Genomic DNA, 10,647 nt, shown 5'->3' with positions numbered 1-10,647 from the left:
AAGGCCTGTGAGAGTGCTGCCCAGTTGTCAAGCTGGGCAAGGAGGGGGCACTTGGCCCCAAAGTGCCTCTGAATAGAGGATGGATGAGCCCCTCTGAAAGGACTGCTTGGTAGGGGTGAGGAGGCCACCAGGGAGCCCCTGCTCCCCAAGAAGGCCCGCCTCTTAAATAAACTGCCTTTAACTGAGCCTCTGGCTCTTTGTTTCTCTGGAACTAGTAACAGTCCAGATATCAAGACACAGCCCTGGCCAAGATGGCAAGGGGTCTGCACCTGTTTGTCTCCCCTCATTGGATGGGGGCCTTATACCCCTTTCTTCAAGGGTTTCAGCGTGCTAGTCTAGGGATGAGGGGGGGCCAGGAAGGAGGGACGGGGAGGCAGGGACAGGTGGGGGCAAAGCCCCCGGGCCCCACGGCTGTGGTCTCTGCCTGCCAGTGTCAGGCCACTAGATCACCATGATCTTCACTTCGTCATTGTCATCAGCTCGGTAGAAGAAGGGGATGCAAGGGTTGCTGCCCAAGCCTGGGTGCTCTTGGGGGTTTTGGATCTCACGCAGCAGCTGCATGATCTGTTGCGCGGTGGGGTTCTCAGGGGTGGTCTGGCCCGGCAGGGTCCCCTGCTGGGGCTCCACAGTGTCGGCGAGGCTCACCTCTTGGAGACCTTTGGGGAGAGAGGGCGGCAGAGCTTAGAGTGGTGTACCAGCTCGCCCCTGCCTGCCCACCACTCCCCCAAGGGTGCTACTCACCACCCTCACTGTCAGCAGTGCTGGGCTCCTGGCAGGTGTGGGGCGCTGTAGTGGGCTCACCAGCAGGGTTCTGGGCAGCCAGGAATTTGCCATACCATTCATTTCGTTCACCCACCAGGCATAAAACCAGTTCCTGGAGCTCCAACAGCTTCACCTGGAGGGAGAGATACTCAGCAGCCCTGCCGCACCCCACCCTGGCCTGCAGAGACAGGCAGAAGGACCCCTACCTTCATCTCCTCCTTGTCCTGAGCCAGCCGGCTAATGTATTCCTCCTTCTCCTGATGCCGGGCCTTCAGCACCGCCCTCTGACTCTGATAGAGGGCGATATACTCTCCTGCGGGAGGCGAGGAGGGCAGACGGGCTCAGATGCGATGTGGCACTGCCCGCATCCAGCCCCCCGCCCCCACCCCGGGCCCGGCCTCCCCACTCACCAATAGTGTCCGTCTCTCCAGACAGCTGTATACAGCGATGCTCCAGCTCCTCCACCCGCTCCTTCAGATCCACCTTCTCCTGCATGAGCTCTGTAAAGCGGCCCTGAGGCCAGAAGGGCAGGGTCAGGGCTCAGCAGCGACCTGCCCACAGGGCCCCCCACCCTTCCTGGACCCCACTGGGGGGCAACTCACGCACCTGCAGCTTGTCCATGGCCACCTGGAGGGCCTGGTGGGCCTCCGCGGGCACACTGTCTCCCCCAGTCCTGGGGGCGGGGGCTTCTTTTTCCACCCCATCCTGGGCTGTGGCCGCCAGGTGACAGAGGCGCTGGCAGTGTAGCTTCTGCTCCTTCAGCTGCCTGCGTAGCCGGGCCTGCTCATCCTCAGCACTGGCCAAGGCCGAGTGGAAAAATTCCACCTGCGGGGGAGAGGGCACACATGCTTTTTTGGCAGACACGCAGGACCAGAGAGGGGTGGGCAGGCAGGCAAAGAGACACGCCCCTTCTCAGGGTCTCGGGGTGCACGCCTGTGGTTGGAGAATGACACGCTGGCTGACCATGGCTCCCAGGGGAGGTTGGGGGATGACCAGAGATGGAGGGAGGAAACCGCAAAGGGTGTCTGAGAGGAACCGTTGGGGGTGGGGTGGGGTGGCGGTGGGGGGAGTGAGACAGGCCCTCACCAGGGCCTCTCGGCTCTCCAGCTCCTCCGGCACGCTCAGCTTAGGCCTCGGAGCCTCCTCATCCTGCTCCTCACTCTCCAGTCCATCTCCTGTTGGGGACAGATAGGGGGTCTTCAGGCCCCCCAATCACGGAGGCGGAGCAGGCCTGGAAGAAAGCTCGGAGCCCAGATCTGCCCCCAACCTCACTCTGCAGCCCTGGGCCAGCCAGTGGCCGGGGGGAAGGGGACCCGCAGTCCCCGTGGCCTCATGTAACTCAGGAATGAACAACCACTCGGTGCCATGCTGCCAGACGTCCCCCTGCTCCTCGGGCCGGTGTCCTCCCTCCAGGCCTCCCCACTGACCTTCCCCAGGCACAGCCATGAGGGTCAGCTGGGCCTGAAGCTGCTGGTTCTGCTGGTTGGCAGCTTCCAGGCGCTCCTAAGGGGCCAGGGAAGAGAGTGAGGAGGGACACAGGCCACAGGCCTTCCCTCAGGGGCCCAGTGCTCCGATGCCCTCACCTGGGTCTCCTGTAACTCCTGGCGGGCCGCCTCCATCGCCACCTTGCCCTGGACCTCCTCGTGCTGCAGCCGGTCCATGAGCTGGGTCTGCAGCAGCACCTGCTTGTGCAGCGCCTCCTTATCCGAGGCCAGCTGCTGGCAGGCGGCCATGTGCAGCTGGTAGGCGGCCACGTAATACTGCAGGTGGTTCAGGTACTCGTCCCGCTGCTGCTGCAGATCTTGAACCTCCTGGCCCTTCACCTCCACCTGCGGGCAGACCCCGGGGGGTGAGGGCGGGGGGTGGCTTGCTTCCACAGTCTGAGCCCCTGGGCCGGGGAGGCCGGGCACAGACCCCTCGGTCAGAGACAGACACTGTGCAGGGCTTTGCCGGCTGCCTGTGCCCCGGCTTCCTTGCCCAGAGCCCCGTGCCGCCTTCACCGAGCCTCACCCCTCATAGCAAGCTTCTTTCTATCTTAACTCGAGGCTGTGGATGAGTGGAAAAGCACAACAGCTTTTCCAGCCAACAGCTGTGAGGTGCACACTTGAATGCCTGCGGCTTTCCCTGCAGGATTCTCCTTTAATCCCCCAATGCTTCTAGGAGAAAAATACTAACTTCCTTTTAATATAAGGAAACTGAGCCTTAGAGATGCGAGGTTGAAATCCAGGGCTGAACCCAAGGAGCTAGCCACCGTATGTCTCTTTTCTCTAATTAGGGGCTTGATGCCTCTAGCAGGGACAAGGACCTAAGGCATAGGGCTACCCAACTCTGAAAGTCAGAGGCCAGGGGGTACCCAACTCTGAAAGTCAGAGGCCAGGGGGTAATCAGTCACAGGCTCTGAAGGACCCCAGGGTCACCTGTTCTGGCTGCCCCCCACCCACCTGTCTGGAGGGGTGCCTGTCTCCTAGCCCTTCCTTTGGGGGCAGGGGTTACCGTCTCCTTCAGCTCCCCCAGCTTCTCCTGCAGCTGGCCCAGCTTCTTGGCCAACTCCTTCTTGATGTGCTGCTCGGACTGTAGCGCACTGGTAACCTCCATGTTCTCATTGGACTGCACAGAGAGAAGGGCAGTGAGTGGCCACCCTACGCAGCTGGAGACTCCAGAATCTGTCCACGGGGGAAGTGGAAGTGTGGAGCTCACAGAGCTCAGGTAAGTGTGGAGCCAGGTAGGAAAGATCACCCACCTTCATACCCTCCCACGTCCCTCCAAGCGGGGCTTTCTGGCTCCCAGGGTGCCTTTGTGGGCATCAGTCATGAAAGGTCCATATCACCCATTTTACAGGTGGGAAAACCAAGGCCACCAGAGGGGTTAAGTGTCTCACCCCACCCCCAAAGGGCTTGGCCAGGGAGGAGAGAGGGCTGGGCAGGCGGGGCTGCGCACCAGCCTGACGAATCCGTTCTGCAGCTCGGCCAGCTGCTCCTTGAGCTCGCGGTTCTGGGACAGCGCACGGCTGATGGTGGTGCGGTCGCTCTGCATGGTCTCCAGAATCTGCTTGCGCTCCTCCGCCTGCTCCCCCCAGCACTCGGCCTCCCGCTCCAGCTCCAGCAGCCGCTGCTCCTGCTCCTGATTCAGGTGACTCAGACTTTCGTTATCCTTCACCTGCGCCTGCAGCTGCCCAGCCAGGCTCTCTAGTTCCTTCTGGAGCCGCTCAGTCTCCGCCTGAAGCCGCTGTTCTGCCTCCGAGGGCCCTGCCGGGGGCTCCTGGGGCGGGGGCGCAGCTGAGGAAGGGAGCACACCATCAGGGTCTCTTGGCTGGGCCGCGTCCAAAGCACCCTCTTCGGGGTCCACAGCTCCTAACTCGGCCTCCTTGCCCCCAGTCTTGGCTTCCTGGCTCAATCTTTCAAGACACGTTCAGAGCTCTTTATGCTTCAGACCACAGTGGGCACACTTCACCCCTTTTTTTGCAGATGGGGACACTGAGGCTCAGAGAAGTTGCAAGCCTTGCCAACTGCTGGTATGGATCTCTTTCCCTGGGCCATGATGCCCTTCCATCCACCCACATCCAATCTCGGCCACCCTCACCAGCCCCAACGTCGGCCTCCATCCCCAGGTCCCTGGGGCCCAGCTCACCAATCTGGTTCCTCAGTTCATCCAAGCTGGTCTCCAGCTCCTGAGCCTGACACACGCTGCGCTCCTTTTCTTCCTTCAACTTGCTCATCTGCTCAAAGCACCAAGATGGGGGTGGGGGCGCACATGGAAGGAGAGGTCAAGTAAGGGCTGGCTGACCGTAGCCCTGTCCACCCCCGCCTCCAGATACACACGTCCACCTCCAGCTATGCACAGCAAATGACACGATGCCCAGGAAGACCAAGTGACCTATCCAGGTGGGGGGCGGGGGGGATTGAAGGTCACACCTCACCTGTTCCAACACCTGCTGCATCTTCTGCTGCCATATGGCATTCTCCTCCTTCAGATTTGTCGCATACTGGTCTCTCTCTGCCTGCAGCTGCCTCAGCGAATCCTTCAGCTGCAAGAGGGGTGCAGAAGTTAGCAGGGGCTGTCCCGGGGGGGCCTCACCTACTCATGGTCATCTGGGGACTCCTGTACCCCTCTGTGTGTAAAGCCTCACCTGCTCCATGTGGGTCTCCAGCTGTGCCCTCTCCTCCAGGGCCTGCTGTAACTGCTGGCTGCTATCAGGGGCAGGTTGACTAGAAAACTGGATGGTGAAAAACAAAGTTAGATTGGGGGCCCCAGGCTGATCCACACAACGCCCACCCCCAAAAGGTCAACATACAACTCAGGGTTATCCTTAATATTGTTAGTACCATGTCTACTTTATTTTCACTAAAAAATAGCTTTATTTTCACTAAATACTCAATGTAAACAATTCTGATAGTAAGTGTTCAAAGTTCTCCCAGCCTCCCCAATCTAGTGTGTATCCTTCTTGACCCTTTTCCACAGGTATGCAAACATGCTTCATTGATGCACAGTGCCAGGGATAGTATCATATATGGTTCTGCAACTTAATTTCACTTTGCTGAAAACAAGATAACTTTAAGTTTTTATAATGGTTACATAGTACTCCAATATATGAACGTGTCATACCCTTACAGGTGGCAGGAAGGCAGAAATTTGCTGGGCATGCCAAAACAATGAAGAAGAAACTGACCTGGGCACTCTGTCTACCTGGAGGCTTGGCATTCAAGAGGAAGGAAGCAGAAACTCATGGGCTGGCCTTACAACTATTGGTTTGGTCAAAAAGTTTGTTCAGGTTTTTCCATGCAATGTTATGGAAAAACTCGAAGGACCTTTTTGGCCAACCCAATATCATCCATAAAACAACGGTTTTCAATTAGGATGCTTTAAAAATATATATATATAAACAAATAAGCCATATCAGATTCCTGAGATCTGGGCAAGGTCCCACTCTTTCTCTTGTCTCTAGAGAAGTCTATGGCAGAACCAGAACAAGGATCCACACTTTCTGGTTCCTGGTCGGAGGGCACCACAATGACCCCGAGAGGCCCTGGCCCTGCCAGGTGGGTCTCGCACACCCCAGGGCTTCAGCCCTACCTGCTGCAGCAGCAGCTCCGACATCTCCAGCTTCTTCTGTAGCTCCTCAATGCCCAGCTTCATGGCTGACTTCTCTATCACCAGTAGCCGCAGCTTCTCCTCCAGCTCTGAGTTATGCTGCTTCAGGTCCTCGTTGTTCTTACTGTGGCCAGAGGTGACGGAGGGAGGTGTGAGTACTGAACAGAGAGGAATGCTCCCGTGATCCACCCACTACTCCTGCCATAAAAGTCACTTTGGAAGGGACCCCAGCACCAGAAGTCTCAAGTGGCAGCCCAGAGAGAAGACACAAGCTGCCTGAGGCCATAGCAGGGGTTAGGGGCATGGCTGACTGACAGCCTGGCTCTGCACACGTCCAAACATGTACCCTCTTTCTCACCCCACTCCCTTGGATCTCCCCTACTTCCCAGTCCCCCCCATCACTCCCCATCCTACTTGTTCTTGTATAATTCCAGCTTGAGGGCATCTCGCTCTCTGGTCAATTCTTTGTTGTACTGCGAACACAGAAAGGCGAGGTCAGGAGAAGGCAGGCGGAAAATGCAGACCAACAACAGCAACAGAACGACTCCCAGCAACACGTCCTCACCTGGTGTGAGGCTTTACGTTTTTTCAAAGCACATCCAAGCTCATGCTCTCCTGTGGTTTTAGTAAGAACTCGGGAAGGTTGGAAGAGACAGGTGGGGCAGTCTGACTCTGGGCTGGCCACCGTTCTCACTGTTAGCAGCATCACATCTGAACCTTTTCTGAACACTTTCTTAGCCAACATTCCCATTTCCAACTCACAATCACCGTGGAAGGCAGCTACTATCTCCATTTTATCGGTGAATGCAGAATATTAGAGGTTAAGGAGCTCGCCTAAAATCACTTAGACCTGGGATTCTTCAACCTTGTTTTCTGCCCTGGGGTTGGGGAATGACTACGAGGGATGGATTAAATTGCACTGTAATCTTTTGTTCATTTTTTGAATGGATGGGACGCTCACATAACCCCAAACTCAGAAGGTACAAAAGTGACGGGTCTCTAAGCACCCTGTTCCTCTCCCTTGGGCTTTCTAAAAATATTTCTTTCTTTGGCTGCGCTGGGTCTTAGTTGCAGCATGTGGGATCTAGTTCCCCCCCTGCACTGGGAGCACAGTCGTAGCCTCTGGACCACGAGGGAAGTTCCGTCCTTGGGTTTTATATGAGTCCTTTCCAACATGTCATATATATTACACACATGTACTTCTCCCTTTTTAGTGTGGTCATGGACTAAAAATACTGATCTGAACCTTCACAGCCTGAACACCCAGCACCTGAGCCAGAGCCCATGCAGTTAAAGGCAGGGCTGGCTGGCACTCAGGCTCTGGGCTCATCTAGTGCTCGCTCTAGGTGGCACTCCCCCACCCCTCGCCACAACTCGCCCACGGCAACCAACTCGTGTCCAGATCGCATTTCACAACCACACAACTCTAAGGCAGCAAGAAACGGACAGTGCTGCCGTGTGGGCAGCCAGTCAGTCCATGCTGCCGCAGAGACCGTTAGGCTCACAACCCTTCCACATGACCTCCAGGGGATGGGCAGGCTGCCGGGCTCACCCTGTCGGCCTGCTTCTGCTGCGTGGAGACTGCAGACAGCGTCCGCTCCAGCTCTCCTACGCGCTGCCTGGAAGACTGCAGGCGGTTAGCAAGATCCTCTGACTCCCCTAAAATGACAGCAGAGAGGGGAAGTCCAGAGGAGGAATCCCACCAAAGGCCTAGCCAGCCCAGGGGTAAAAGGGTGCCTAGATTCCCACCTGCTTTCTGCCTGGCTGCCTGCTGGGTGTGAGCCAGAGCTGTCTGTAACTCCGTCTTCTCTGACACCAAAATTCCGATAGTCTGAATGTGGACCTTTGGGAGAAAGGCCAAACGAGTGCTGAGAATGTGCAAAAGCAATGTTTCCTGGGGGCCGCAAGGGACCCTGGAAGAGTCCACTCACCTGGAGCTGTTCTCTCAGAGCCCCTTGCTCCTTTGCAAGCTTCTGCTCAAATTCCTTCTTTTCCTGCAGAAAGAGAGAAGAAACAACTCTTACTGGGAGGAGGCAAAAGTGAACGAGAAAAGGACATGTGCCCCGCCCGGGGATGCCACCACAGGCCCAGGACAGGCCCACCAATGAGAACAGATAATCGGCACCCAGGGAGTGGAAGACGGGCAAGGAGGGAAAGAGGGAAGCCACCTATTCCTCCAGGCTGTAAGCAGCCAAGAGGAGAATGGTCCTCTACATCTGAATCCTCCCCCAAACCCATCAGCCATGGATTGTTTAGTCGCTAAGTCATGTCTGACTCTTTTGCGACCCCATGGACTACAGCCCAAAAGGCTTCCTCTGTCCATGGGATTTCCCAGACAAGAACACTGGAGTGGGTTGCCATCTCCTTCTCCAGGGGATCTTCCTGACCCAGGGATTGAATCCTCATCTCCTGCATTGACAGATGGATTCTTCACCACTGAGCCACCAGGGAAGCCCCATTAGCCATGGAAGAAACAAAGAAATCGCATTACTTTTTCCAGCTGATCCAAAGTTTCCTGGTTCTCTTGTTTCTGCGGGGAGAGGCAAAGGAAGGTGACTGAGGTTGTCCTCCTCCCCCATGATCCTCAGACCAAGGAGGAGGGGCCACAGGCAGGGGCCAGGAAGGGGTTAGAAAGGGAGGGTTCACGGGGACATGAATGAACGAATGCTTCTCAAGCTAAGAGACTTTGAGCCTTGGCAGGTTTTGCTCATGGCTACAGCAGCAAGAGTCTGGATCTGATTCCCTTGAAGGGACAATGACATAAACCTCTAGAGATGGAGTCTGAGAAGGTGAAGACCACCCTCTGCCAGCTCGCATTCAAGGAATGTTTGCTGAGCAAACACACCACTGGCCAGGTTCTGTTCTTAACACCGATACGACATGAATGAAAAGGACCCTGAAATCTTTTTTTGAGCTTAAAAGGGACCTTGGACACCCTCTGATTCTACCTCCTCAGGAAACTAAAGGCCAAGGAGGAGAGGTGACTTGTCCAAGGTCGAAGTGGGAACAAATCAGGGGCTGGGTCAGGGCTGGAACACATCAGTCAAGCTAGTGCCTCCCCTACAGGCAACAGACCCATGGCAAGGTGGGGAGGACTCGAGCAGAGGTGTCTGGAGAACAGAGTAGGCAAAGAGGGCAGCCACAGAGAGAGCCATGCTGCATGCCATGCTCCGGGGTCCCTCCAGCTGAGACCTAGGCCCCCCAGCACCCCCTTCTCCCTTGGCACCAGGGATCCCCAGCCCCTTTCTTCAAGAGCCCCAGGGTGAGACCGGAGCCCCATATTGGCAGCATGGATCAGGGGACAACACCGGACTCTTACCAATTCCTCTATCTTGCTACTGAGTTGTTTGTTTGTTAGATTGCTGGAGTCCAGGGCTACCGATAGTTCTTGGTACCGGCTCTGAGGCGCATGCAGAGAGGAGGAGGAGGAGGTGGAGGAGGGGTGGGGGAGAGGTAGAGAGAGCAATCATTAGGGTTGGGGGGTGTCTGGGCTGTCTCAGCTGGGTGGGGCACCCAGCCCCCGCCATGGAGGAGGCAGGGGGCAGGGCTGGCCTGCAGGGTCCCTGGGCCACCTTGTAGGCCCACTTACCTCCAGATTCTTTATATTAGCAGGAGATGCTAGGCCCTCCCCATTGATGTAAGATGAAGACTAGGAGAGACGAAAGGGCTCACATGGAGATGTTCTCTGACCTCCTCCAGCACCTTGCCTTCCCCATCAACTGGCAACATTTCCTCTTCCACCTAACTTGCCTCCTGCCCCTTAATCCCTCCCTGTGCCAGTTTCTCCTGGTTCTTAGTTCCCCCTTGTTCCTCCCCTCCCAAAGAGCTCTTATCTGCAGGATCAAACGATGTAACCAATCTCATCATCCAACCCCTTCATTTGCATGGCTTCAAAGAGGAGACTCAGAGAAGTAATGATCAGCTAAACATTATCCAGCCAAGCTGCCTGGTCCCAGGATCTTCCCTTCCTTTGGGGAGTCTCTGCCTCAGTTTCTTTCTAGCATATTTTCCCTCCTACTCTAACCCATGCCGAGCTCCAGTTTTCGGGGTACCTCGGACACAAGACCGTTGAGCTGCTGAGACAGCTGTCGCAGGCCCTCGGTGGATGAAAAGGATCTGGGGATGAACACAGCAGTCAGGGGTGCAGGAGGCTCGATGGGAAAGAGGGGGTCATGGGGCAGTGGCCTAGGGACTGCTGCCCTCGTGGGAGACACTCACGTGCTTTCGTCAATGGGACCAGAACCGTTGTCGGCATCATGGTTCTGTTTGGGAAGAAACACAGGAATTGGTCATTCAATTTTTAGTAAGAACCACCCACAGGCACCAAGCTCATTCCAACCACCTTCCATCTCCCTGAAGCTTAAGGGGAGTCTGGTTTTGGGCTCCCCCATCCCAGTCCTCAGGAAGGGCACCTGGCTCACCGAGCCAAGATACCTGGAAAAAAAGGACGAGGGTCCGCAGGAGGTCCAGTCCTCCGGGAAATAGGAGGGGGGCAAACACAGAGCTGGCCAAGGGGGAAGAGGCACAAACCTGAGTTGATGCCATGCTAGTGACACGGGGGGGACTAGCACTGGGGGAAGGGACACCGCCAGGTGACACGGTGTCATCAGCAGACGGTGTAACAGGAGCGGCGCGGTCTTTGGGCGCCTGTCACAGAACAGAGCAGGGGGTTAGGGGGCCATGCAGGGCAAAGAGCGCCTCGCTGTCATGAGTGCAGGGGTGCAGAGCGGGCAGGACCGGTGTTGTGCAGTCGTGACAGTCACACGTGCTGGGAGCCACGCAGGGGTGTGGCTACGG

The 10,647-nt window shown here is 56.6% G+C and overlaps 1 protein-coding gene across 5 annotated transcripts in view; it reads right to left on the bottom strand.

Annotated features, from left to right (window-relative positions):
- Positions 1–10,647, bottom strand: part of GOLGA2 (golgin A2) — a 17,006-nt gene that overhangs the window by 420 nt on the left and 5,939 nt on the right. For 2 of the 5 annotated variants that reach the window (XM_010856856.1, XM_010856857.1), the window contains 24 exons: positions 10,381–10,497; positions 10,069–10,112; positions 9,903–9,966; positions 9,440–9,499; positions 9,170–9,250; positions 8,342–8,380; positions 7,782–7,844; positions 7,600–7,693; positions 7,403–7,509; positions 6,265–6,323; positions 5,833–5,974; positions 4,889–4,975; positions 4,679–4,786; positions 4,390–4,477; positions 3,700–4,037; positions 3,256–3,369; positions 2,346–2,591; positions 2,190–2,265; positions 1,849–1,937; positions 1,369–1,587; positions 1,173–1,275; positions 969–1,075; positions 742–895; positions 6–656 (listed from right to left, as the gene is read on the bottom strand). In XM_010856856.1, coding sequence (XP_010855158.1) covers positions 442–656; positions 742–895; positions 969–1,075; positions 1,173–1,275; positions 1,369–1,587; positions 1,849–1,937; positions 2,190–2,265; positions 2,346–2,591; positions 3,256–3,369; positions 3,700–4,037; positions 4,390–4,477; positions 4,679–4,786; positions 4,889–4,975; positions 5,833–5,974; positions 6,265–6,323; positions 7,403–7,509; positions 7,600–7,693; positions 7,782–7,844; positions 8,342–8,380; positions 9,170–9,250; positions 9,440–9,499; positions 9,903–9,966; positions 10,069–10,112; positions 10,381–10,497 — 2,814 coding nt within the window. In that variant the 3' untranslated portion in view covers positions 6–441. The remainder of the gene's footprint in view (positions 1–5; positions 657–741; positions 896–968; positions 1,076–1,172; positions 1,276–1,368; positions 1,588–1,848; positions 1,938–2,189; positions 2,266–2,345; positions 2,592–3,255; positions 3,370–3,699; positions 4,038–4,389; positions 4,478–4,678; positions 4,787–4,888; positions 4,976–5,832; positions 5,975–6,264; positions 6,324–7,402; positions 7,510–7,599; positions 7,694–7,781; positions 7,845–8,341; positions 8,381–9,169; positions 9,251–9,439; positions 9,500–9,902; positions 9,967–10,068; positions 10,113–10,380; positions 10,498–10,647) is intronic. The other 3 variants (XM_010856859.1, XM_010856860.1, XM_010856858.1) reach the window with 2 other exon arrangements.

Source organism: Bison bison, unplaced genomic scaffold (assembly GCF_000754665.1).
Source record: "Bison bison bison isolate TAMUID 2011002044 unplaced genomic scaffold, Bison_UMD1.0 scf7180017864375, whole genome shotgun sequence".
Lineage (NCBI taxonomy): Eukaryota > Metazoa > Chordata > Mammalia > Artiodactyla > Bovidae > Bison > Bison bison.
Note: the sequence above shows the minus strand (reverse complement) of the source record. Positions and strands in the feature narration are given on the sequence as shown.